Here is a 25,066-nt window from a genome sequence, read left to right as displayed (position 1 = left end):
GGGATCTTTTTGCGAGAGTGCTGCAGGCCTGACAACAAAACGTTACAATAATCAAGTCTGAAACAAATACATGAATTAGGTTCTCTTCATCAGCCGTGGACAGAAAAAGAAATAGAGCATTTTAGCTATGTTGCCAAGGTGATTAAAAGCATAAAAAAAAAAGCTGGTATTTTTCACCACTCCACTGTGATTACAGACATCCCTTGTGAATCACTGCTCTATTCTCGGTAAAGAAAAATGCAGCGTGTATAATGAGGTGTTGAGATTGTAAGTGTCACATTAAGGTTTGATGAAGACTTTCTCCCACGGGCAAAGAGATGATGGTTGAATGTGCATTACTAATAAATCAGACCAATTACACCTGGAATCATGACAGCGATATTCAACCAGAACTTCTCTCAGCACCACTGATGAAAGACTTATGATTTAGTGGGAGGTGGTTCAAGAGAGAAAAAATCTTTCTACGAGAGAAAAATCCTCTGACGCAATGTAAAGCCAGCGTTTTTTCATTTCAATGATCTTATGTAAAACCTCTTAACAAATTGTAAATTGACGTAGATGCCCTCCATGGACATTTTTCAGCATGTAGACTCTGTGGAGTGCTTTTGTTTCACACATCTTATGTGATTACAGTGACACTATCTGGCCTCAGGGCACAGATGCAACAATTTAGCCAAAGGCTTTCTCTTTCCTTGTCACTACATTTTTCAACTGCTTCTAATTTTGAAAGAGTAGATTGTGGAAATAACATTATTACGCTATTACTCACAATAAAGATACTGAATGAAAATAAAAATATATTTGCATTCACTTCTAACTGGAATGGTGAGTGAAAAGGGAGGAGAAATGGATGACAAACCTAATAAAGTTACTCATTAACATCTCTGTCTTAAGAGCATGGTGCAGGTAGGGTGGTATTACGATATGTCCAGCAACCTTTGCCCAGCAAGTCACATTATTTCCTCAGAAGGAGCAGAAGAGGAAGACAAACACAGCAGCTAAAAGTCAGGGAGACATACACCTGCTCTGTCATTTTTGTACAGGTATGCCATTTTAGACTTTGTGTGTGTGTGTGTGTGTGCGTGTTGTTGTAAACTGTATAAATTGACAGTTCTATGTGTGCCTCTGTATCCTATATTACCTGTGTACTGCTGCCTCAAATTAAATATCGTCAACCAAAATATAAAGTATGGATATACTATATTTCTTCTATGTGGATTAAGTGTTCCAGAACGTCATGTCATATGTCATCCACTTGTTTAAAGTTAATTAGTCAGCAGTTCAGGACTATAATCATGAACATTGCCCAAGAGCTGGCAAGACAACTCTCTATGTGACAGTTTCTGAGTGAAAAGAGGATTATTTAATCACAAAGTCTTATGTTTTTGTTCAGGTCAAATTGTTTGTGAAAAGGTCCTTTCCAAAGCCACAAGAGAGGTGTTTATTGGCTGGTTAAAAACACCTGTTAGCTCAAGGATAACAGACTCATTAGCTTTTGGAATCAAATGTTAAAACAGGAAATACAAATTATAATTTGACAACGTAATAGATCTCCAATTTGTCCAATCAGATCTGAACATGCTTTGAGAATTTTGATCATGTTAACCCTTTAATATTCCAGTGTCAGTTTTAAGTTTATTGTCTCAAGACATTGTAACAAGAGTTTATTGGCCATGAAATATAAAACATGAAGTATGTCATCCTCACTACAGGTGTCAGGATGTCTCATCATCAGCCATATATTAAAAGAGGGATTCACATTTTTCAAAGTCTGTCTTTAAACAACACTGTTAATCCCATAGGTACATTGAGAGTTATTGGTTGCTGTGATTTTTTCTCCTCTCCATACCGATGTGAAAAGATCCCTTCTGAATGCAATGTAAGAGAAGGGGACGAAATCACCTTCTCATTATGTGTAAAAAGATCAGCTATATGTTTCATCCATAGTAATGTTTTTTTTAGTGCAAATTTCCCTCCTTGTATTTCCCTACATAGCATTTATTTCTTGCTAATCTAAGGGATAGTAACGCCAAAGGAAAATATTATACCCCAAAATGTCCTAAATGTTTAGAATTGTTGTGCCTCTAATTTCCAACACCCTCTCATGCTCCTCAGTAGATGTAATCACTAAATGATTATTTCTTCAGGTTTTCCCTCAGGACATAGACATGGTCCGGTGGAGCTGCAGCACCTTTGTGGTGGTTTTTCTTTGTGGAGCTTTTATCAGAGAAGCACTTCAGGCTTCCATATCTGATGTTGGGGGACAAAAAGACGCTCGAAGACATCTTCTGATGGAAGTAGAAGATCACACCAACAGTAACAATACTGAAACTCTAAGTAAGCAACAACCTTTACCATCATCCAACTATTTACAACCAGGTGTGTTTGAAGAACTTTGAACTCTATAACACTTCAGTTACAGGAAACTTTTAATTTGAATTTTGAATGCACTGGTGTTGACCTCTCTGTCTTTATAGCTACATGTCTATGCAATACAAATGTTTTCCGGCTGTGTTCACAGGGGCAGTCGATCCTGACGAGAGCCCAAAGTCGTTGGAGTATTCCTATCTGGCTGCAGGTCTGGGCACAGTCCTCGCCGTTTCACTCCTCATCGTGATGTCTGTCAAGTTTCGTCTCTTCCATCGCTTCCTGGCCAGCTACAGACACTCTCTGCTCCATGAGGCCGATGGAGTCAGCCAGTATGGCCAGGACGAGCCCTCCTTCCCTAACAGTGTGGTGGGTAGAATGGGAGTGGTTGGAGGGACTCCAAGAGGGCTGGATGACGATGATGATGATGGCTTTATTGAGGATAACTATATCCAGGCCAGTGAGAAAGACAGGGCAGAGAGAGAGAGAGAGGAAGAGGGGGAGGAAGGGATAGAAGACAGCGATGATGATATTCAGTTCACTATAGGGTGAATTAAATAAAGGGAGACTTCATCATAAACAGCTGTTTCCAACTAAGATAAAAATAATGACCCTTTAAAGAAGATTTTGAGAGAAAAGCAGTGATTGCTCACCTTTCTGGCTTGTGACCCCTTAATGAATCATTGTCTACTTGCAACCACTTACACCTTGCATGTGTCTATGAACTGTGAAGACTAAGTTGCCCTCAAAAAGTCAAATAATCTGTACATATTATATTATATTGTTTAATTTAAATAATTGTCAGACCAGAATAGGCAAAACTCTAGATGGCACAATTAATAAGACAAAGAGACAGGCAACGTTTTAACTGGACTGGGTCTTCATTAGATGCCACTTGTCTTTATATACATGTCCCTTTGTCTTAGCTATTTTCTCAAAGAAGATCTGGTGAGTCAAAATGTTGCCTGCCAGATAGTCTCAGATTTTTCCTTTAATGCTGAATATTCCAATTACAGATGGAATCTGTTATACTTTTTAAAATGAATACATTGTGTGTGTATATCCATCTGTAAGTTGTTGGAAGTTGCTGTTCGTACCCTGCTAATGTAAGATAGTAAACGGTATTTCAATGTGTTTGTATGTATAGTCTGAAATAATTTTATTGGAAATGCACTTTATGAATAAATTCTTTATAATTCCAAGTTGTTTCATATTTCTTCATTCTTTTATTCACTTTGCCAACATTGTTATTTGAGTAGGTGGTAGAAAACAGAAACATAATGAATACAGAGAAGATATAGAGGATATAACACAATGATGTTTTGATTTGATGTGAACACTTACCGAGTCTTTATTTTCAACCATAATTACTCAGATGTATCAAAGTGCTGTATTCAGTCATCACATTACTGAGCCTCTGGTAAAAGCATGCGGTGAAGCAGTCTGTTGTTCTTTTACAAACTACAGGTATTTTGATGATGTTCAACAGTCGTTGTAGTTATGCTAATGGAAACAAAATGCACATGTGCTAGATAAATTATTCTAATCTTTGCTTTCAAAGAGTCTTTGATCCGTTTGTGATTTAGTCCATTCAGATCAGGCTGGTCCTGCTGGACAATGTCCCACTCCTGGCCTGGCTCATCTGTCCTCCCGAGACATTGAACACCCTGACAGTTCGACTCCCAAGCCTCCTTACTCTGCTCATTCTCATCATCATCCTCCTCCTCTGCTCCCTTCTTCTTTTAAGGTAGATGAGCACACTGTAGCCCACTACAGCTAGAGCCATGCCCGCTCCAGCAGCCATCAGCACAAGGCCAGACACCAACATCTCCTTGCTGTCATGAGCTTGGCTACCGATGGTGGCCACACAGAGAAGCACCGTCCCACAGAGCATCACTGCCAGTCCCACAGCTAACATCAGTGCCGGGTCAGCCCTCCCGCCGCTCTTCAGCTGGTCGATCCGACGCCAGCTTCGCACACAGTTCATATCCTGGATGGCGGAGCTGAGGAGCTGCTTGAGCAGAACAGCCAGGGCTAAGAGGCAGAGCATGGTGCCCACCCCGAGGCGCCACTCCCCGGACAGGCTGGTGGTGGTGGAGAGAAGGCCCACGCCACCGAGGCCCAGCCCCAGTATGAGGGTCACAGAGGCACAGTAGCACAACAGGGAGCGGCGTGGCTCTCTGAACCACCACAGTTCCACTTGATCTTCCAGGACACGTCGCTGCATCAGGGAGGGGTCCAGGTAGAGACCTGGGGGGTGACGGATGGTGTGGCAGGGCTGGTAAAAGGTCTGCATGTCAGGCATGGCAATGGTCACAGCTCAGCCAGGCCAAAACCAGACTGACACCTTGTAAGAATGTGCAGAAAAAGATGATTTTTAACTGTTACTTTTCTATTCATCACAACTATATAACTGTAGTTGTATTATCAGCCAAAACATCCTGTGCTTCATCTCAGCTTCTGTGAAAACAGTTACTCACTTGGTGTTAGATGAGCGTCATGTGTTGCTGTCCATCCATCTGCGTCTCATCACACAACCTTAGTCAAAGCATTGCAGAAGTTAGTTTAAAAGATCCTATGGTTGTTTGGTCCTGTTGCTTCATTCTGTAGAAAACATGGGTGTTTCACCTAGACACTATCCGGCTTCAAGGGAAATTTTCCAATGGTGAAGTAGTAGATTTAATTTGCTCAAGCTGCTCTCAGGGATGAAACTCTTCTCAGTCTAGATGGTAGAATGAACCTGACTTCATGCTGGAGGCATGGACCCCAGCCACAGAGAGGCAGGGACTTCCACTGTGTAATACTCACTGTAAGTAGACAAGTGATGATGTAGTTGACATCCTGGGTGAGTGTTGTGTATGTAGCCTGATTACCACAGTGACTGTACTAGCCTTACAGATTGCCAGTGCCAGGCAGAACAGAGGACCCCCCCACCCCCACCCCCATCCTCCTCTCATCACACGGGAACACCATTTGGCCTGGTTAAGTGGGTAAAAAGCCGGGTCACAATAGCAGTCTTGGATCATGGTTCGGACAGAGATTGGCGACATTGTCCACCATTCCCCCACACAGACAATAGGCTGATCGCTGAACACAATGACTGTGCTCCAGGAGGCGGACGGTGGTGTGTGTGAGCCGTGGAGGGGTGTTGCGTTGCTGTTGTGGAGGGCTGAGTGATGTCAGTGTGTTGTAATAATGGAGTTTCTGTGATCCTAAGGATAGCGTCATTCACACCCTATTCTGAGCCTCTAGATAGGCCACAGTGAATGCTGCCTCTCCTCAATGAGACACCCACTGACATGGGCCTGCTGATCTGTGTCTTCCAGTAATACCTGCCACAGCAGACAATATTTCTGCAAAACATTTTGCCTTGACTTATTGGGAAACACTTTTTGGAGGAGATTTAGATGAGGAGATTGATACCACTCTCATATGTCTATTAAATATTGCAAGTTGTGGTTTTAAGGGTGGTTATGTAACAGAATATTTACTGGCAAACACCATAAACTCCAGAAAGTCGCTGAGCCCAGCCAAGAAATAGCTGAGATGTTTTACAATTGGACAGAGCCAGTCTAGCTGTCCTATTTCCAGTCTTTGTGCTAAGCTAAGCTAATCATCCCATGGCTGTAGCTTCCTATTTAACAGACAGACATACAAGTCTTTATTCTAACTCTTGGAAAGAAAACAAGATTGTACAAAAAATACAGGTGCCACTAACATAATTACAGTAATAATGGCTCCATTTTTGCCTTGAATCCTGGCTTGCTTGTACAACTAAATATAATGGAGCCATTGTTAATGTTTTAGGTTAGACATGTGCTTTTCCTGTACTGATAAGTCAAACTCTTTGTAGTAAGAAAGCTCTGATTGACAGATAAGGTATGTGCATGTTTACTGCACATATTTATCTGATAACATTCACATTTTGAATGCATTCTCTTTTATTTACTCTTTTGGCTCTTCAGACAAAAATGTTTTTGAGAAGATTTAAATGAAACATGCAACCACCATGATTTATTTTTTATTTTTTTTAAAGATTTTTTTATGGGCATTTCCGCCTTTAATGACAGGACAGCTCAGACATGAAAGGGGAGAGAAAACCGTCACAGGTCAGACCCGAACCCTGGACCCTCTGCATTGAGGAATCAACCACTGTACATGTGCGCCTGCTCCACCAACCGAGCCAAATGCCCACAGCTACCATGATTTTAAGTATTGTTTGGAGGCATAGAGGTGTTCAGCACATGTATGAACACATCATGAACACCTAATTCTAATGCTGAACTGAGTGAAATGAATCATCGTAGTTACTAAACAAATCTGTAGCTTTCAGCAGTGGAGCTCCCCTCACTTGTGACTGAAAGAGAATGTCAACTCAGCTGTGATATTACAGTAGTGTTATTTTCCAGTTACAGTAAAAGCTTACTGAAAGACCTCAAAAGCCTTCCTGTAACTTTATAACCAGTGCTTGCATATACCTAGTTTTGTACTAAACTGAATGAAACCCAAACTGCAAACCATCAAGAGAGTGAACTTACTACTGAACAAATAATAGCAAACTCAGTGCCATAACATCACAGTGTTATGAATGATGATGCGATCACTATGCGAGGAGCTCAAAATGCACTTTCTCCCCCTAGTGGACAATATTTGTAAGTGTACAATTCAGCTTTTGAATCTTTGAGCCTTTGCATATCAACTAAAGCCAAATGTCAAAATATGATCTTTAACAAATAAAGTTATCCATATTTTTGCTTTGTTATTATGAGGTGAACAGGGAAGACAAAATGATAAAATATATAAATAAATGAGGAAATGGAAGGGTAGATTGGTTGGTTGACTGATTGATTGATTGATTGATTGATTGATTGATTGATTGATTGATTGACATTATTGTACTCACTTACAATATATGTTATATCCTTGGTTAGTACAAAGTGCTGATGCTGTGTCATCTACCTGCAGTTGGTCCTTGACATTATCAGGGATGGTGATGTAATTGCTGCCTTTGTCTTATTCTTATTAGTGTTATACAGTATACACTACATTTTATGATTGGAGAATGATAGCTGTTACCTGTTTTTCTACAGTCTACTATTTCATCCAGACAATTTCATTTGAATGTGTTTGTGCTTTTGTGCCACAACTTTGTATGAATTAGATGAAGCCGTGTAAAAGCCTGATCCAAACACCCTCAAAGACATGATTTAATACAACGACCTAAATTAATATTGAGTGGGGTTGGATTGGCAGTTGCAGATCAACATATCTGGTCACCTTTTTTGGTGAGTACTGGTTCCTTTTACGGGAAAATCTAAAGTAGTTACTGGTATGTCCCCAGTTAATATGATTCAACCTATAAGTGGTAACAAATAACCATGTTGCTTTGTCGCCATTGATACTGTGCAACCACTCAAATCAAGACACGAGGCTGGACACATTAGTTTATTGTAATAATTAGTCTAATTATTAGTTTTTGCTACTAACCCATGTTGTAACCTTTGCTGCACCATCAGTTAACACAGTTGCTAGGCAACTCTAGCAGGGCATTTAGTCTTGCTTTCACCATGCTGTAAAGTTGTGATAAATGCTGCCCTCATAATAATTGAAGCAATTAGCCCAGCAATTAAGCAAAATACAACACTATTTAATTAAATAATTGACAGGTTATCATGTATTTGGCATCTTTCTGAACAGCTGAGAAATGTATATGTTAAGCTGTTTGTTGGCCCTGTGGATGCCTGTTGCATTTTGGGAGAGACTCCAAAAATGCATCTGATGTAGAAAATTGATTGACAAATGAACAGATGTGTGAATAAATAACATATTACATGTTCTAAACTCCTGAGCATAAGATTTATCATTCTGCTTTTTATGGATTACTTTACCAAATGAGGTTACAATTCTGGCATGATATAGGCTATAGAGTGCAGTCCATATGTGTTTAGACAGTAACACGTTTTTGCATTTGCTATTGCTAATTGTACTCTGTCCAAATGTTTGGACTATTTATCCAAAAAAGGGCTCTGAATCCTACAGTGCAGCCTCATACCTCCTTAAAGATGAAAGACAGGACTTTCACCTCATAGTCACTGGTTCATTTTAAATATACTGAATAGAGAGCCACATCTACAGAATTTAATACAATATCAACACTATTAATATGCATTGTTATGTTTTGGTAGGTTAATAATTGCAACTGTCCCATTTACCATAATATTACCTCAACAGTACAGTTATATACAACATCTGTATTCCTATGCAAAATGTGAGGCGTTGCTGTTGTTGCCAAAGATCAAACTGTAGAGGGCAGCAGCACATAAGTTTAGACCACAGCCGACACGACGCCTGTACAATAATACTGTATACGGTTGTACAGTGCATGCAGTGGTTGAAGAATTACTCAGATCTTTTATTTATGGAAATGTAATGATACTCCATTGCAAGCAAAAGTCTTAAACAAATATACAAACGTATTAACATCTAAAAGGAAACATAATTTTAATTTTGCTGCTGAAGCTTGTTGAGGTGGATCTAATTTAATTACTGTACTGTGTAGTTTAATCTATGACGATGCATCCTATTTTATGAGCTGATCATGTTTTGTATGAAAATTCTTAAATATGCCAAGTAAGTGGTAACTATCTCTGTCAAATTCATGTAGAGGAGTATTATATTTCCCTCTGAAATGTAGTGGAGTAGAAGCATATTTTAGCAGATGGAAATACCCAAGTAAACTACAAGTACTGTAAAATTGCACCCAAGTACAGTACTTGAGTAACTCTACATTTCACTGCTGTGTAGGTGTCATAAGACTCGCCACCTTCAGTGTCCTGCATGTTCAGAAGGTTGCCAACCCAGAGCATTAGCAATTAAGTGGCTGCATAGTGTCCTGTGGCAATCCTCACAATTCGGTTTATTTCTTTTTTATATGATATTTGTTTTCACCGCCAGTACAAATAGTAACAAAGATATACATTACACAAAATCTCCATGAATACATTTATCATCCCACTACACAGCAGTGTCAACCAGGCAGATTGTTCAGGGCTGCTATTGCAGAGGGCAACAGACAGTGCTCTGAGTTTGCATATGACATGGAGCCTTTTCTGGGATCGTTTATGGATGTCAGTGATGTGTTGATCAAAACTGAGTTTGTTGTCTATGATGAGTCCAAAATATTTGAAGCTGTTGACCTGTTCTACTGTCTTGCTGTGGATGGAGGTGGGGTTCAGTTTTGTCACTGTGGGTTGTCTTTTCCACGTTTAACTGCAGGTACTGTAGTTGTCGGTGCACCATTATGTGAAGTGTAAAATCTATTTAAGAAGAGCATCCACAAGAACATCCCTCAGGTTTTTATACGTTTACTTTAAAACTGGGGGTGTGGAGGAAGGATGAAATTCTGCTTAGAGGCTTAAAAAGTGCTGGTGGGTTAAGGTTAAGATTAAAGTAGAGCGCTGTAGGAGTGTTGAGCAGAAACAGCGGCCTCCACAAACCTGCAGCAGTAGGCCCTTTGCTTTCTGACAAAACGATGAATGAGCCATAAAGAGATTTGTGAGAACAGTTTCTCATTCTGGCCTGAGACACCAGCAGGTGATTTCACTGACAGGGGGAACATCAACCAGAGAGGATGAACTAATCTCACGGTTTTAGACCACTGGGTTAGACGAACTGGGCTTGTGACCGGAGCGTCACCGTTCAAGTTTCCCTCAACCAGCTGCGGAAAAGTGTGGGGAAACTAAGCAAAAGTGTCTCTCTCATCTCTCAAAAGCAGCTGTTGAGGTGTTCTTGAGCCAGGTACAAAAACCTGTTTGCTTCAGTGCTCAGTGTGTTCAGTGGAATAGCTACACTGTAACTAAACCATAAAGCCTGCCGATGCCAGCTTCTGCAGCTGTGTGTATGCAGAGTAGAGAAAAGCTGGGAAAAAGCTAGTATGCACACATAGCAAATGTTCCCTGAAGGTTAATTAAATAAGAAATGTGGCCAGAGTAGAAGTCATACTATTTACTGAAATGGTGTTCACATGCAAGAGGAACTGCTGATCTCCATGATTGCTGTGACTTGTATTTGAGGATACTGGAAGCCTCTCTTGAATCCATAATGTTGAGAAAATGTGGCACATCACCCAGACTGGTTGCTGTGACAAATGAAAAGGATCTACTGCCAATTTTTGAGGCCCCTGATAACAGGTGACACACTATAAACACAGATAAACCTTACCAATCCTAACTCTTTAGTTCTCCTTACAGCTTTCCCCCAAAATTATATAGACGTAGTTTAACCGGGTGTCACTCATGCAGAGAGATGTGACATAAAGTGACTTCATATCAGCAGCAGCACTCATCTGTAAACAGTCTGTCAAAAAGCTTGAGTGATAAGGGGTTTTGATGGTGCATGTGCTGTGCCCTGTAAGATAACAAAAAATGTTTTACGGTATACATCTGCGGTGTATCAATTTGTGGGGAAGTTATTGCATTGCATGTTACACACACCTCTGCTCTTCACAAGCACTATTACTGCATACCAGGGGCGATTCCAGGATTTCTTAAGTGGGGTGGCACAGCATAGAAAATCTGCTCAGGAATATAGGAAATATTGGATAGGATAGAACAACACAATGTAATTTTGCTAAATACAACACATCACACTCATTAATTTCATTAATTAATGTTTTTATTTTCAACAAATTGTGTATCCAAATACAATACACATTTTCTATGGGCTCTGATGGCAAAAATTTTGATAGTCATGTGACAAGGGCTGGGAAGATGTTTTTTCACAGAACCGTGCAATACACTTACAATAAACTTGCCTCAAACTTTAACAAAGAAAACCTTGCTGTACACAGTTTTCAGATAATAGGAAACAGAACAGAAAAAAGTGCAATACACAATTTATTTCTTACAATTTATAAACTGGCCGCACACAGTTGCCATGCAATGTGTGTTTAAAATATATATATATCTATTCACCAAATGGAAAGGCAGCGACTGGCAGAACAGGCAGCAAAGTGACAGTACTCTGATCCAATGGAAATCAAATTTGTCATATTGACAGCACTCTTTCTTAATGGATTGGGGGGGCACCAGGGGGGGGAGGGGTGGGGGGCGGGTGCCACCCGGGACCTCCCCCTCTGCTGCATACCCAAAAATATTGGGTGCCATGACGATTGTACAGACATTCGTGGTACCCAGAGGATGAATTTAGTGATCCCTTGATGTTTTCTCTCGTGCCACCAGCAGGTGGACTTGTGGGCTTGTAAATGAGATCTCAACAACTATTGGACAGATTGACATTCAAATTTGTACCAATCATGTTCCCCTCTGGATGAATAACTTTGGTGATTCCTTGACTTTTCATCTAGCATCATTACTATTTCCACAGTGGCTTGTGACCATGACCTGTGTTAGGCATGCAAAATCTGCTCTCAAGTATTTTCTAGTATTTGCATATTTCAGTTGATTGACAGTCTCTCTCACCCAGCCTCCTGCTTAATCCTCAGTGTGTTAAAAGCATTTTCATGACTCACTCCTCAGAGCAAATTGACTTACTTACTTACTCTGCATTATCTCTGATGGGTGAGAATCAGAGTTGCAACTAAACTGAAAACATTTCTTATGCTACATCAGTTATCCATCACTTTATTTTTACTTGAGCAAGACCGATGGGCATGAATGATAACACTTAGGCTAGGTGTAATAATTATCTTTCAAAGTACAAAACCTACAGTACGTGAGCCATGACTATGGGCAGCTGGATCCAACCATGTTTCATAATAAGTCTATATTGCATGATGAGAATCATACACCCTAAGGAGATAGAAATTTAAACTAAAAACTCATTACTTTGTGACTCCCAAGTCATTTGCCTAACAACTTGCCGTATTGGGTATATTTTCCTTGAAGAGACAAAAGAGAGTTTGTGTTGGAATATTTTCCTGTATGGCTAAACACCCTGGTCACAGCTCAGAATCTGAATTTGTTACAGGCAGGAACACATTTGAGCCAAAATCACATTGGCTGATATTTCTAACATACTGATTTTCAGACTATAATTCCTGTAACAGATTTGAACACCTGTTCAACAACCGCTGTGAATTTTTTTTTCTTTCAGTCTGCTCCTACTGCTTCATTCTTGCCAGGTGGTTGCTGTGCAACCATGACAACAGGCCCCAACTATCTTGATTTTCTCCACAGTGCCATGACTTTATTGGCGGTGAATGTGATGCAATGGACAAATATGTGCGCCATTGTCTGCTTGTGTATTTAACTATATGTTGAGGTTGGGAGGAGGATTAAGTTATCCTTCAGCTTATCTCCATCAAAATGACTGATTATGCTGTCAGCAATGGCCTTGGCCTAGATTTGAAAGGCAGCCTTGTTTGCTCTGGCTGGGAGCCTCTAGACCTTGTAAATAAATGTACTACTGATGCACTTTTATCTGCCAATGAGTATTACATCATTGTGTTTAGTAAGAGCAATAACGCTGCAGTTTGGTTAATGAAAGAGGAACAGGGGGCCTTTTCCTATTGCTGCTGCCTCTGAGAAACCGTACAGCCTGCGGCTCACCTTTGCATAATTTGCATATAAATGAGAATCACATCACATTATTGCACTTGGGGTATATTAATAATGGGGTTGTTGAACAGGATACGGTACTGTGCAAGAGACATGTGTAGATGCTGAAACAGGTGGAGCCCAGCGCGCTGGTTTCTGCCTCAATAAAGCCATATTGTCCTGTGTGTTTTACTTCCCTCTGCTCTCCATCAGCCATACTTTCTTTCTATCTCTTGTTTACTGCTATGTGTGTGGATCCACGCACAGCGATGTACCTGAGTAGACTTCTAGCTAGCTACTTTTCTAAATTACTCCACCCACAGTAAACACAAAACACACCACAGGGACACCAAATTGCTTGACCTCATGATCCTTCTTATTTGCTCCTGCTAGTCCCCACCAACGTACCACTGTTACCTTCTGTCTGTCATGCTCCAAAATTGATTTTACTGGCTCAGTGGGTGTGACATGGACAACCATTGGACCCCACTTTCTTTTTCTCACTTTCACTTTCACTTTCACTTTCACACACACACACACACACACACACACACACACACACACACACACACACACACACACACACACACACACACACACACACACACACACACACACACACACACACACACACACACACACACACACTTGATTTGTATTACTAGCTAGTGCACTTGTCTGGATAAATGCTGTGTCAAAATGCATTTCTCTGATGTTGAATTCCTTACTTATTTCGCTCAACCCAGGAGATGTTGTTTGTCATGCTGTTAGCCATTTCTCTAGCCAGAAAACAGCCCACACAACTTGTTGGTTCTTTCTTTGATGTTCAAAAAGGGCTAAAGGCCTCTGACAGTCTTACCTTTAAGTTGATGTAACATACTTACCGAATAATGACAACAGATTGATTAACTTCCCATAGCTTACTAGAAACCAGTGTTACACAGTTGTTAGCTAAAGTAACGTTGGCTAGTTTTCTCCATGACTATCACACGTTTGCAGTCCTGCCACCACAATACTGCACTGTTAACAGGTATAAAAATGAAGACAGACCAATAGAAATATATTATATTCATGTCTTCATGGATTACATGACAGATGTGTTAACAGTAGTAGAGCCTCAAGAACACTGACTAAAAGATACCTAAAATGTTTTGTTATTTTGAAAAGCAGTTCTAGCTAGTGGGGTAACTTTAAAGCGCCCATATTATGCTCATTTTCAGGTTCATAACTGTATTTTACCAGAATAGGTTTACATGGTTTAATTTTCAAAAAACACCATATTGTTGTTGTAGTACTGCACAGCTCTCTCTCACTGCTGCAGATCCTCTTTTCACCTGGTTTCTGTTTTAGCTACAGAGTGAGACCTCTTTTCATCTTCTTCTTCTGTACTATCTTTGATTGCACTCGCACATGCTCAGTAGTTCAGATGTAGATCATGTCAGCTATCTAACTCTAGAGACAGTAAAAGAGCCTGTTTCTCCAACTTTGGTCAGTTACAAGGCAGGATTAGCTGGGAGACTTCTAAATGAGGGCACACATATAAGTAGTTCTTTTGTAGATTATGGTGAACTTGTGTGTGTTGTAGCAGTGCTTTGCTATTGAGAACGACGTAGCATGCTAGCGTTAGCATTAGCGTTAGCATTAGCGTTAGCATGCTAACGCTAACGGTTAGCATGCTAACGAGCTAACGGTTGTGGTTAGCCAGCTCATTTCGGACTGTGACGTCACAGTCCGAGCCGATTTTGAACAGCTCACTATGAGACTGAAAGCAGGACACATTCAGAAACCGTATCTCACTCAAAACAGCAAGGATGGATTTTTTTCAAAGTTTGTATGTGTGTGGAAGCACCAGAGACACAAAAGAACACCCCAAATCCCAGAAAAAGTGATTTTTTCATAATATGGGCACTTTAATGTTAGACTAGTGTTTTGTTTTTCACCTACATTTTCCACACAAGGTGAAAATTATGCTTGGATTGTTAAAACAAATGTTTGTTTATAAAACAAAAAGCATTATTACCTCCATATTATAAACACAACATTAAGAATACAGGTTTGAATTACACCAAACAGGTGTTTACTGCAGTGCTAATGTTGCTAGGATAGGGATTAACGTTAGAGGGTGGCTAGCAAAATAATGTTTTCATGAATTTGTGTTAAAGATAATTGCAATAGTTTTCATTCTTAAACAAAGTTTCTAATGTAAGAAACAGTGTGTAGTGTTTGCAAGAAGTGTGTTGCAGAATTGCAAATAAAGTGCATAGCAGAAAACGTAAGGCATGGGTTTTGATGCTTTTGTCTAAGCATTCACTTTTAGTGTGTAGCCCAGCAATCACCAAAAAATTGTAATGGAGGCTGAATTCCATTTAGCTGCTTCTGTTTTATGGTGCTGGTATTGTGCATGCTGGCGGAGCCATCATTAATGTATTAGAAACACTTTGATTTTCTTACTGTGACAAGTCAAAATGCATGGCTGTAAAAAGGCCTATTAGACGTTACTTAAGACTGTGGGGTACACTGACTGTTGCACTGGTTGGGCAAATTACATACATCTATTCTATTATGCTATAGTAGTTTTTTCGGTTTTTATCTAAATTCCCTGATCCCACATGTGTGTGTTTATATATATATATAAAACAACTCCCCACTTGCCCCATCCAGAGTGGTCCTCTTCCTTCAAGCTCGGGTCCTCTACCAGAGGCCTGGGAGCCTGAGGGTTCTGCGCAGTATCTTAGCTGTTCCTAGGACTGCACTCAGAGGACGTTGTTCCTGGAATTTGTTGGAGCCACTGTCCCAATTTGGGGGTCACAGCCCAGAGTGCACCGATTACTAGAGCTGGCCCGATACCATTTTTTGCTTACCGATACCGATTCTGATGCCTGAACTTGCGTATCGGCCGATACCGAGTACCGATCCGATACCAGTGTGTCATATATTTTATTATGTTTTAACAACTGTATACTACTATCCCTGTATGGATGTGATATGATTTCTATCTTTGTTGTTGGTCTGGCTCAGGTTAAACTCTTTGTAAAACATGAACAAACACAAACAATGAATGCCACAGAACTTTCTTTTATTATCCAGTTTGACAGTCAGTTATAAAGGAAAAAGAACATAAATAAACTACTTTAATGTAGATTTTCTTCAGGGCTTTATTGCGTGGTATTGGATCGGTGCATAAACTCCCGATACCGATACCAGCGTTTTAGGCAGTTTTAGGCGATACCGATCTCTACCGATTACCACTGGAACCACTGTTGCCTTTACCATACCTTCTCTAGCTACTCTCTAAGCCCTTGGTATTTTTCAAGCTTCTCATGTTCCTTCTTCTTGATGTAGCTGTCGCTTGGGATTGCTACCACAACTGCCTTCTTCTGCTGTTTGTCGACCACCACGATGTTCGCTTGGTTAGCCATCACCATTTAATCAGTTTGGACCAGGAACTCCCACAGGATCTTAGTTTTGTCATTCTCAGTGACATTTGAAAGGCCTCCCACTTTGACCTTGGGACCTCCAGCCCATGCCCGGGACAGATGTTCCTTTACACTATGCCAGCTACTTGACATATCTGGAACGCCATAACCAAGTGGCTGGCATATACATGTGTCTTTGTGAAGCAATTTGGTGCAAGTCTCCACAGTGCTGTGTCAGCGTTGGATTTTTGGTTACCTCTCTGTATTTTGTTGTCTTACTATGATATTGGTTTGCAATCACTAGACTACAGCGTAATATTAAAAATGTGTTCCAATTTAAGGCTGAATTATGAACATAGAGGCAAGTTATCACAATTAACTTAATACATGGGTCAAATCAGCCCATGTTTTGTCCCATATTGGCCACAACAGCACCTACAGTACTATATGTATTTGTGGCCTGTGTAATTTAGTTGGAGTTCTGTTAGTTTTTCTATTTTTTTTTTTAGAAAAAAGTTGGAGAAAAAAAATCTGTCTATTCTATTTTTGAGCTTTAAACAGTAGTTGACGAAAAATATTAAATCAAGGCCCATTACTGCTCGAAAGCTTCGGAAAAGCTATACATTGACCAATTGTTTTGTCAACTACTGTTTCCAATGTCAAGGATGACTTTTCAACCTCAAAATACTTTAAATATAAATACTACAATATATTCATTTTTTTTTTTTGTTCTACTCTTGTCCCCGCCCCACGCGCTGTCGTCACGCCCCGGGCAGCCAGTGAGGCGGAGGGAGGGGGTGTTCCACAGCGGAGAGGCAGGCAGCAGCGTCGCAGCGTTACAACAAGAGCGGCTTTCGGGCTTTGTTTTGTGGATGTGAATGAGCTCCATCACCTACTTTAGAAATGTGGACGGATATAAGGACATTGCTACTTTTTCATTCGTTAGTCCTGAGGATTTATTTCTCGGAAGGTCAGTAGTGTTTTTCCCCTGCGTCTGAGACATTAACGAAATCAAATCTAACCGTGGTGTGAGTGTGAGTGTGAGTGTGTGTGTGTGTGTGTGTGTGTGTGTGTGTGTGTGTGTGTGTGTGTGTGTGTGTGTGTGTGTGTGTGTGTGTGTGTGAGAGAGTGATGGGGCTGTGGAGGTGAGAAGCGCTGCCGGGGGTAGCCTATACTCAGCGCGCTCGTTCGTTTGATACTAAAGAGAGAAAAGACAACAACAATACTTTTCTCGATCATTAATACACACGAATATGACTTGTTCAATGTTAATGTGCGATTGCTTGGTCTCTGAATGGATGGCTGTGTGGTGTCCAGGATCTGTCATGTGTTTCCCGGCTGTGAGCGTCCATACTGCATCAGAGGTATAGTAGCTCTGTAGTAGCCTAGACTGAATCTTTGTCCTCATGTTGTGGAGAATTACGGGGCCTCGTCTCCCGTTTCCTTCTTCTCCCATTTAACAGCATTTAATTATCATGGTAAAGTAGATCAATAACTGAAAGAAAACACAGACCATGACGCTCCCAGCGCCTCAGCCAATTGGCCTGAATGAATGCTGAATATCAATTAGGCATTCATTTGCAAATGACAGTTGAACTACGAGCGGTTACTACTCCACATTATCCGTTTGATGCTGATCCATCTGGACGCTGTTCTCCCCTGACGCTGTTTTTCTTTTTTTTTCTTTCTTCTTCCAGCAACGGATGAGTGTGAGGATGGACAGTTTCAGTGCAACAACAAAAGGTGTATACCGACAATCTGGAGGTGCGACGACGATGACGACTGCTCAGACAACAGTGATGAAGAAAACTGTCGTAAGTGTTAAAATCGGTGGACACATTTAGGCAAACAAGGTCTGTTAGCTGTGGGAAAAGACCTGTGATGATTGGGGTGTTATGCAAATATCACAATAAATAGGAATAGCCTATTAAATTAAAAATATAGAACAAAAGAATAAAAACATAATTGTAGGTCACTGCAACTCCTCCCTTCCCCATGCCACACACCCAGAACAATTAACTGTGCTAAAACATAAAAGCATCCTATTGTATTCTTATGATCTTATAGATGGTCCATTAGGTATTTTTATATCCATAAAAAATATTCCAAAAGTTAAAAAACTAATTAGATGAATATCATTAATCTCATCAAGAGACAATACCTGGATCTGCTCCCATCAGCTATCCATTAGAGCTTGACTTATAGTCTGTTCATGACTGGAATGTGTATTAAAGCTCCTCTATCTTAATGAGCTGTATTTTCTCACAATGTTAACAATTATGAACCAGGAATACACGCATATCTCCCCTAGGCATCTGCCCATTTCGTATTCTTTTTATGGATTTGCTATCCTATTAGCATTTATTTTTTTCTGTTTGTGCCTTATGCAGCAGGACAATGCCTTATTTTTAGGGAGACATAAAAGCTTTACAAAGATGCACAAGTAAAATCATGTTTTGAGGGATTAGGTGTGTGTGTGTGCCTCAGGCAGGTGATTTTATCCCTGCTATATATATATATATATATATATATATATATATATATATATATATATATATATATATATATATATATATATGTATATATATATATGTATATATATATATATATGTATATGTCTATTATATAAAGCTTTATATAGTATATGCTCAACAAGCATGTTTTTTAAAATGAGGGTTGATTGGGTGGAACCATTTTCCAATCATCTTCAAATAAGAAGCTGTCCAGCTGAGAGATTGCGTGGTGCATCGGTCTAGTGCACAAAGCTCTGACAGGTAGCTTGGATGTGTTGTTCTGAGCAGAAATAATAGAATTTCAGTTTCCTGTCTGACTGTGAGCCAGTGGCCTATATTTTGGAGGAATGCTTGCGCTGAAACCAGTGAAGTTGTGCCAAAGCTAAATCCAAGCCCTGCATGTTTGCCATGCTGCAATGTTCTTTTGTGTCTGGGCTAATTGTAACTCGGGAGGAATTCCTGCACCTCTCCACACATGCATGTATACTGTACATACTCCTTTATTTCTCCTCATACCTCTCTCTGTCTTTGTTTGTTTCTGTGTCTTTCTCCCACAAACTCCCCCACACACAGACCTGTTGTATACAAACCTCATAGTTCCTTTGCACGTTAGTCTGGAGGTGTTGCCATTGTTACTCTGTTTCTGAGGCCAGCAGGACGAGTCCTCAGGCATGCCAAACAAAGTCGGTCATTTGAAGCATCTTTGCTCCTAAAACATTCATGTGTCACTGCCTCACACACACACACACACACACACACACACACACACACACACACACACACACACACACACACACACACACACACACACACACACACACACACACACACACACACACACACACACAAACCCCTGATGTTTGGAGAAACCATTACTCTGTCAGGTTTTATTTCCTCAGTATTTCTTTTATGAATGAAATAGGAAATTGTCAGCGAGGTTTTATTACCCCCTGTGTGTTTTCCATGAGGCAGGGCTTCTTAAACATTTAGGGATTGACTGAAAACACTCCTCCTGAAAGCCTTTTAAGCTGAGACTACTGTCAACCAACCATTTGATGATTATGACAGTCCAGTATTACTTGCCATTATATTAGAGAGTGGCCTTCACGCTGTGTCCTTTTCCTTTCCTGCGTAGGCAGGCAGATGAGGCTGGTAGGCCTGCGCAGAGTCAGATTTGTCTCTGCACTGGCAGTCTGGTAATGTTGGACCACTGATTGGCCAAGGATAGTATTTGTTCAACTTTCACCCTGTTTGATTTAGAGAAGAGGTTCTCTGGCACACTGTGCAGCTCTGGCAAATATTTAAGTCATTCTTGGGGTTGCTTCTGTAAACTCTTTTTTTTCTATTTCTGCATATGAGGAGGCTAAAAGACAGAGGGACAGTGTAGTGCACTGAAGTGTAAACCTGCACAACATATGCTGCACAGGGGGGAGAGTGTGGTAAGAATTCAGCTTGTACACACAGCAAATCCTGTGCAGGAATTACACAGTTAGTTTCTTGTTGACTGTGAAGTGGTTGCATTTTTTAAATTAAGTTTCTGAATGGTTGAACGGATGGGCTCACTTTTTATTGTACTTTTATTCACAATGTATTATTTTACAACACAATGCCAAGCCCAAGAATCCAGTAACTGAATGTGTCCAGCAGACCATGGTTATGAAATATGCTGACAGGAAGCAACCTTTGCCGCATCTCCTTATTTACCATGCCAGTGTCACCTTATTTCCAACCTGACTGCTGCTTGTAGTTGAACCTCACAGAACGGGTGTAAATATATTAAAACACTGTTATTGCTCATACCCTTTATGCATCATGATCCCCCTTCATCCTCCACCCTGTTTCTGTTCACCCATCCCCCACCCATCCTCCCCCAGACTCCGTCCCATCCCCCATCATCCAAACTCTATTCCCCCCTGACCAGTCCCTGCATGCACCCATACATTCATATATGCATAATTGCACTCATAGGTATGCACAGACACAAGTATGGACCAGACGCACGTGAGCATAAACACAAATGAATGCATACCAATGAACTCTGGACTTTTCTGACAAAGAATTGAAAAGTTGAATCTACATAAACCATAATAGAAACTGTATATTTTGTTTACTGGTTGCATAACATTTCTGAGGAGGATGAGATGCCAAGCCACCCTGCCTCTTGCCTCGTCTGCAGTTGACAGCAGTGAAGGCGACAAAAGAATTCTGCCTTGAATTCTCAAAGTCAGATTTGTGCCAACTCTGACATGGAGCTTCCATTTAATCCTCCCCCTGATTATAGCAGCATATCACTCAGTTTCCATCTATCTGCGTTACCTGCAAAGTCCAGCGCATCTGCCTGACTTTCTTCTCATCCTTGCATTTGATAACGATCCATTTGTTCATGAATTTAACAGCGATACCTGCAGGGAGGGTTATTTTATTTTTTTATTTTTTTTTACATCACCACATACTGTAGAGCTCAAAGTATTCTTTTGTTTTCCTCTGAGATGCAGAGTCAGCAACAAATTGTGTGCCTCCTCCCATTGAGTTTTTTACCCAATACATCCCAATAAATTCCTTAAGAGGCCAACTCACTTTTGAAACTGCTGACGCTTCCCCACACCTCCTGTAGTCATTGTTAATTTCTTTATTCCTAAGCCTTTCAGTGGATGCGGCCTCATCTGCTGCACTTGTAACTGAAGTCCTGCCAACACACAGTAGCAAGTTTTAGGAAAAGGAAAAAGTATCCCTCCATCCTTGCTTAATTCTTTATTCAACAGTATTTAAACCTCAGCTGCTTTTTGCTCAGCTTACATCTGACACCAGTTGAAGACAGAGTAAAACCATGAATGTGAATCCGGTGTGCAGGTATCTTTTATTTATGATGTTGTCTAGGGCTGGGTGATATGGAGAAAATGAAATATCACGATATTTTTGACCAAATACCTCGATATCGATACCGCAACAATATTGTGGTGTTGACTCTTGGTGCTTTCACAAAATATTTACACAATGAGATTTTTGATAAATAATCATCAGTAATGTGGATATAATGACTACGTGGGTAAAGGCAAATAATAGAACAGTTACAACAGTCTGGTAAGTTCGGAAAATGACATAAAACCAGGAAAAGACAATACTTATGTCATATTACGATATCACGATATTCAAAATCTAAGACGATATCTAGTCTCATATCACCATATTGATATAATATTGATATATTGCCCAGCTCTAATGTTGTCTCAAGAACATGGTCTGTTATGTGGTTGTTCTCTACTTTCTTTCTTGTCTGTAAATTGATCACATTATGTAAGGTTAGTTTGGCTTCTTGTGTGTTCCAGGGAGGAGGTTATGCCATGCCAACTGAAAGGCACCATATAGCTCTTCTGAGTGCTTTTTCCATCTCTCGACGATAGTCACAGTTGCTCACTGGCTTTAACTTTGAAATCCTACCATTTTCTTTAAGAGGATTCAGGTGTTGCTGGGATACAAATGACAGAACATTGAGAAAGAATTTATTCAATGGTAACTGAAAGTAAGTGGGTCTCACATTATGGGATTTGCTTTTTGTGTTGCATTTGATGTTTTCAACCGCCTTCTCCTTTGTCAAAAAGAGACAAGATTTTGCTGCCAGAAATCTCCTCCAGAACTCTTAATGCTCACTTACAGTTGTGTTACCTGCATCTCTGTTTATCTGTTTATGCGTACCTATTTGGAACCAATTTGGCCCCAATTACCATCAATAATATAGCTACCTATGTCTAGCTATAGATACCATCTGTATCAGTCTTCTCTTCTCTTCTCTTCTCTTCTCTTCTCTTCTCTTCTCTTTTCTTTCAACAACAAAAATCATAGTGTTCCTGATGGGTGACTGGAGCACAGTACTCATGGCTCTGTTTTTATGTTGTTTATAAATTCTCCTCGCTGTGTGGACACAAAGCCAGGCTAGTTGACAGCAATATATGTGAAGTTATGTCCACTGATTGTAAACGAGGAAGCAGTTTGGCCAACTACTGGGATCCACTTGTAAATACAGATTAATAATACAGTTACCCGGAATGTTCGGCTCTGTGTCATAGAGGTTTCGGGGAAAAGAGAGAGAGAGACCCATCATCTTGTTATGTTTTGACTTAGCAGTGTTGAAAACATGTTTTGGTCTGTGTGCATGTGTCCACCCCTCCCCCCCCCCCAGTCTTAGCTTCCACAGTCTGTGTTGCGTGAAGAGATGTGTTTGACAGTGAGGCGTTGAATGTGTAACTGTTTGAATGTGACAGTGAGGCGTTGCAAATGAGAAGTCTCAATTGACTTACCTGGATGAATAAAGGTTAAAAAAGAAAAAGAAGATGTACAGCATCCATAAGTAACTAAGTAATGAAATGCAGAGATATTTGACCTTACCATTAAGCAGTAAATGCAGTAAGTAATGGTATACTTGTTCAGTAGTTAATTAAGTATTAATTAGGTTTTAAATCAGCGGCCAAGCTGACCGTTAGACAGTGACTAGACATTTTCTCCCTGGGTGCACTTAGTGTTTAGTGCATTTGTTGGCATCAGGTGTCTAACGCTCTCAGAGGCCATTGCTCTAATACAGCCTATGTCTAATCCCTGTCCACATGTGTGTGTAACTGTGTTTGTGTTTGCTTGCTTGGTCGCTGGCCCTACTGGCCTACTGGCCTGTGTCTGCGTGTCTCAAAGCCAGCATGCCCAAAGTGATCATTAAGAAGTCTGCAATTGAGCTATTATCTCAGATTAGTGCAAAGATGCTCATAGAAAGAAAGGGAGAGAGAGAGGGATTAATGTGGGGATATAAAACATCACTCAGCCGCAACCCCTTGCCCCCACTCACCATGCATTTATCCCCCATTCCACTTGGTTTTTAGTGCTTAACACGTAAAAGAAAGCACTCATTTGCATCATTTTAAACATTACAACTCCCAGAAATCTCAGAAGTAAAACAAATCCTATATTTCTTACTTTTAACAGTGTGAGTTGCCTCATTAAAAATGCTGTTTTAGTTCAGTTGAATCATTAAAATATTGCCACGGTATTAAAACAACAGCATAAACTGGAAATCTGTGCAACACTGGTTTTAAAACAGAATAATCTTCCGTTGTGGTTCAACACTGGATTCTGGTCTTAAACTTGATGATTTTAAGTCAACACGTCATTGTGCCTTTATTTGAATCGTGTCTAAAAGCTGCGGTGAACCCGACAGGTTTCAAATGCAAGATTTTGTGCCACATGCCTCACGACTAATGGATCACTCGTATTTTATGTTCCTTTCGTGCATATTTAGAGCTTTCTTGATTCTCAATTAACGCTGCAAAATATGTTCCCTCAACAGCACAATGGAGCTTATGACACTAGTAAATGTCGAGTAAAAAAAGCGGTTGCGGACGTCAAGCAGATCATTCTTTCAAATATTCACAACACTTGACCGTTGTTGTAAAATTATAAAAAAATAAATAAAGACAGTCTCTGCATGCATCTGGTGAGATGTATATCTTTTTTATGAGTTGAGAGCTGAGCTAGTTTTGAAATCCCGCCATTTGGTTTACATAAAAATGTCACACATAAAGTGACGTGTCTACACATGGATATAGTTTTTGTAATAGGGGTGGCAGTGAAATAAACCCAGCATGAAAGTTGATAACACACATGCTGGATGTTTGAGAGAAGCTGCTTTCTCTGTAAACCAAGGCCTTGGGGCCACAGGCATCCAGGCACACAGCGCCTTTCAGAAAAAAAACAGACCCACAAGGGAGGATGTTGGCCCACATTGCAAGAACTGTGGTGGCCCTTTGCAACTTGTGATTCATTTTTGTGAAAAATGTCATTTCATGTGAGTCAACAGGCCTGCTTGTGAATTTTTGCTGAAGGCTCCGGGGATGTTTGGATTGGTTGAGTGTGGCTGTGAATCTCACTTTATTTTGATTTATCTGTTTGTGGATGAGTACACACACTCATCACAGACCTACAGAGGACATTATGCCACTCTGAAGTCAAGCCAGGGTAACAGAAGCGTGCGTGGTAGGGAATTGGAATGATGAGCAAATGGCTGTGACACAGCAACCAAAGCCCTCAGTCTCTTTATTTTTTGGATGATTCAGTGTGGCTGGAATTATGACTGTCACTTCCACTCATGGAAGTAGCAACAATCACCTTCCTCTTGCACAGCTAGACAGTGACTCATTACATTGCCACCGTCACAATGTTAAAACTTCACATG

General features: G+C 40.4%; 3 protein-coding genes across 3 annotated transcripts in view; 2 read left to right on the top strand and 1 right to left on the bottom strand.

Annotated features, from left to right (window-relative positions):
- The first annotated feature begins 936 nt into the window (after window positions 1-936).
- Window positions 937-3,569, top strand: LOC120567737 (type III endosome membrane protein TEMP-like). The gene is made up of 3 exons (XM_039814714.1): window positions 937-1,043; window positions 2,148-2,337; window positions 2,522-3,569. The coding sequence occupies exons 2-3, from the start codon at window positions 2,169-2,171 to the stop codon at window positions 2,917-2,919; spliced, it is 567 nt and encodes a 188-aa protein (XP_039670648.1). The 5' UTR covers window positions 937-1,043; window positions 2,148-2,168; the 3' UTR covers window positions 2,920-3,569.
- A 5-nt stretch (window positions 3,570-3,574) lies between these two features.
- tmem125b (transmembrane protein 125b) lies at window positions 3,575-5,239 on the bottom strand. Its single transcript, XM_039814713.1, has 2 exons — window positions 4,848-5,239; window positions 3,575-4,714 (listed from the first exon to the last, which is right to left on the bottom strand). Exon 2 carries the CDS (start codon window positions 4,670-4,672, stop codon window positions 3,959-3,961), a length of 714 nt encoding a protein of 237 aa, XP_039670647.1. The 5' UTR covers window positions 4,673-4,714; window positions 4,848-5,239; the 3' UTR covers window positions 3,575-3,958.
- An 11,901-nt stretch (window positions 5,240-17,140) lies between these two features.
- The window catches only part of LOC120568348 (low-density lipoprotein receptor-related protein 8-like), a 75,994-nt gene continuing 68,068 nt past the window's right edge, over window positions 17,141-25,066 (top strand). Inside the window, exons 1-2 of the mRNA XM_039815775.1 lie at window positions 17,141-17,309; window positions 18,037-18,153. Of these exons, the coding sequence (XP_039671709.1) occupies window positions 17,243-17,309; window positions 18,037-18,153 (184 nt within the window). The 5' untranslated portion in view covers window positions 17,141-17,242. The remainder of the gene's footprint in view (window positions 17,310-18,036; window positions 18,154-25,066) is intronic.

The sequence above is a fragment of the Perca fluviatilis genome, chromosome 11 (assembly GCF_010015445.1).
Source record: "Perca fluviatilis chromosome 11, GENO_Pfluv_1.0, whole genome shotgun sequence".
NCBI classification, from domain to species: domain Eukaryota; kingdom Metazoa; phylum Chordata; class Actinopteri; order Perciformes; family Percidae; genus Perca; species Perca fluviatilis.
This window is presented reverse-complemented; position numbering and strand designations above follow the sequence as displayed.

What these genes read in the sequence shown, in the direction of transcription:
- LOC120567737 (XM_039814714.1), top strand. Translation starts at nt 2,169, where the DNA reads ATGGTCCGGTGGAGCTGCAGCACCTTTGTGGTGGTTTTTCTTTGTGGA. An exon ending in TAACAATACTGAAACTCTAA is followed by an intron (nt 2,338 to 2,521) that starts GTAAGCAACAAC and finishes CTGTGTTCACAG; the next exon opens with GGGCAGTCGATCCTGACGAG.
- tmem125b (XM_039814713.1), bottom strand. Translation starts at nt 4,672, where the DNA reads ATGCCTGACATGCAGACCTTTTACCAGCCCTGCCACACCATCCGTCAC.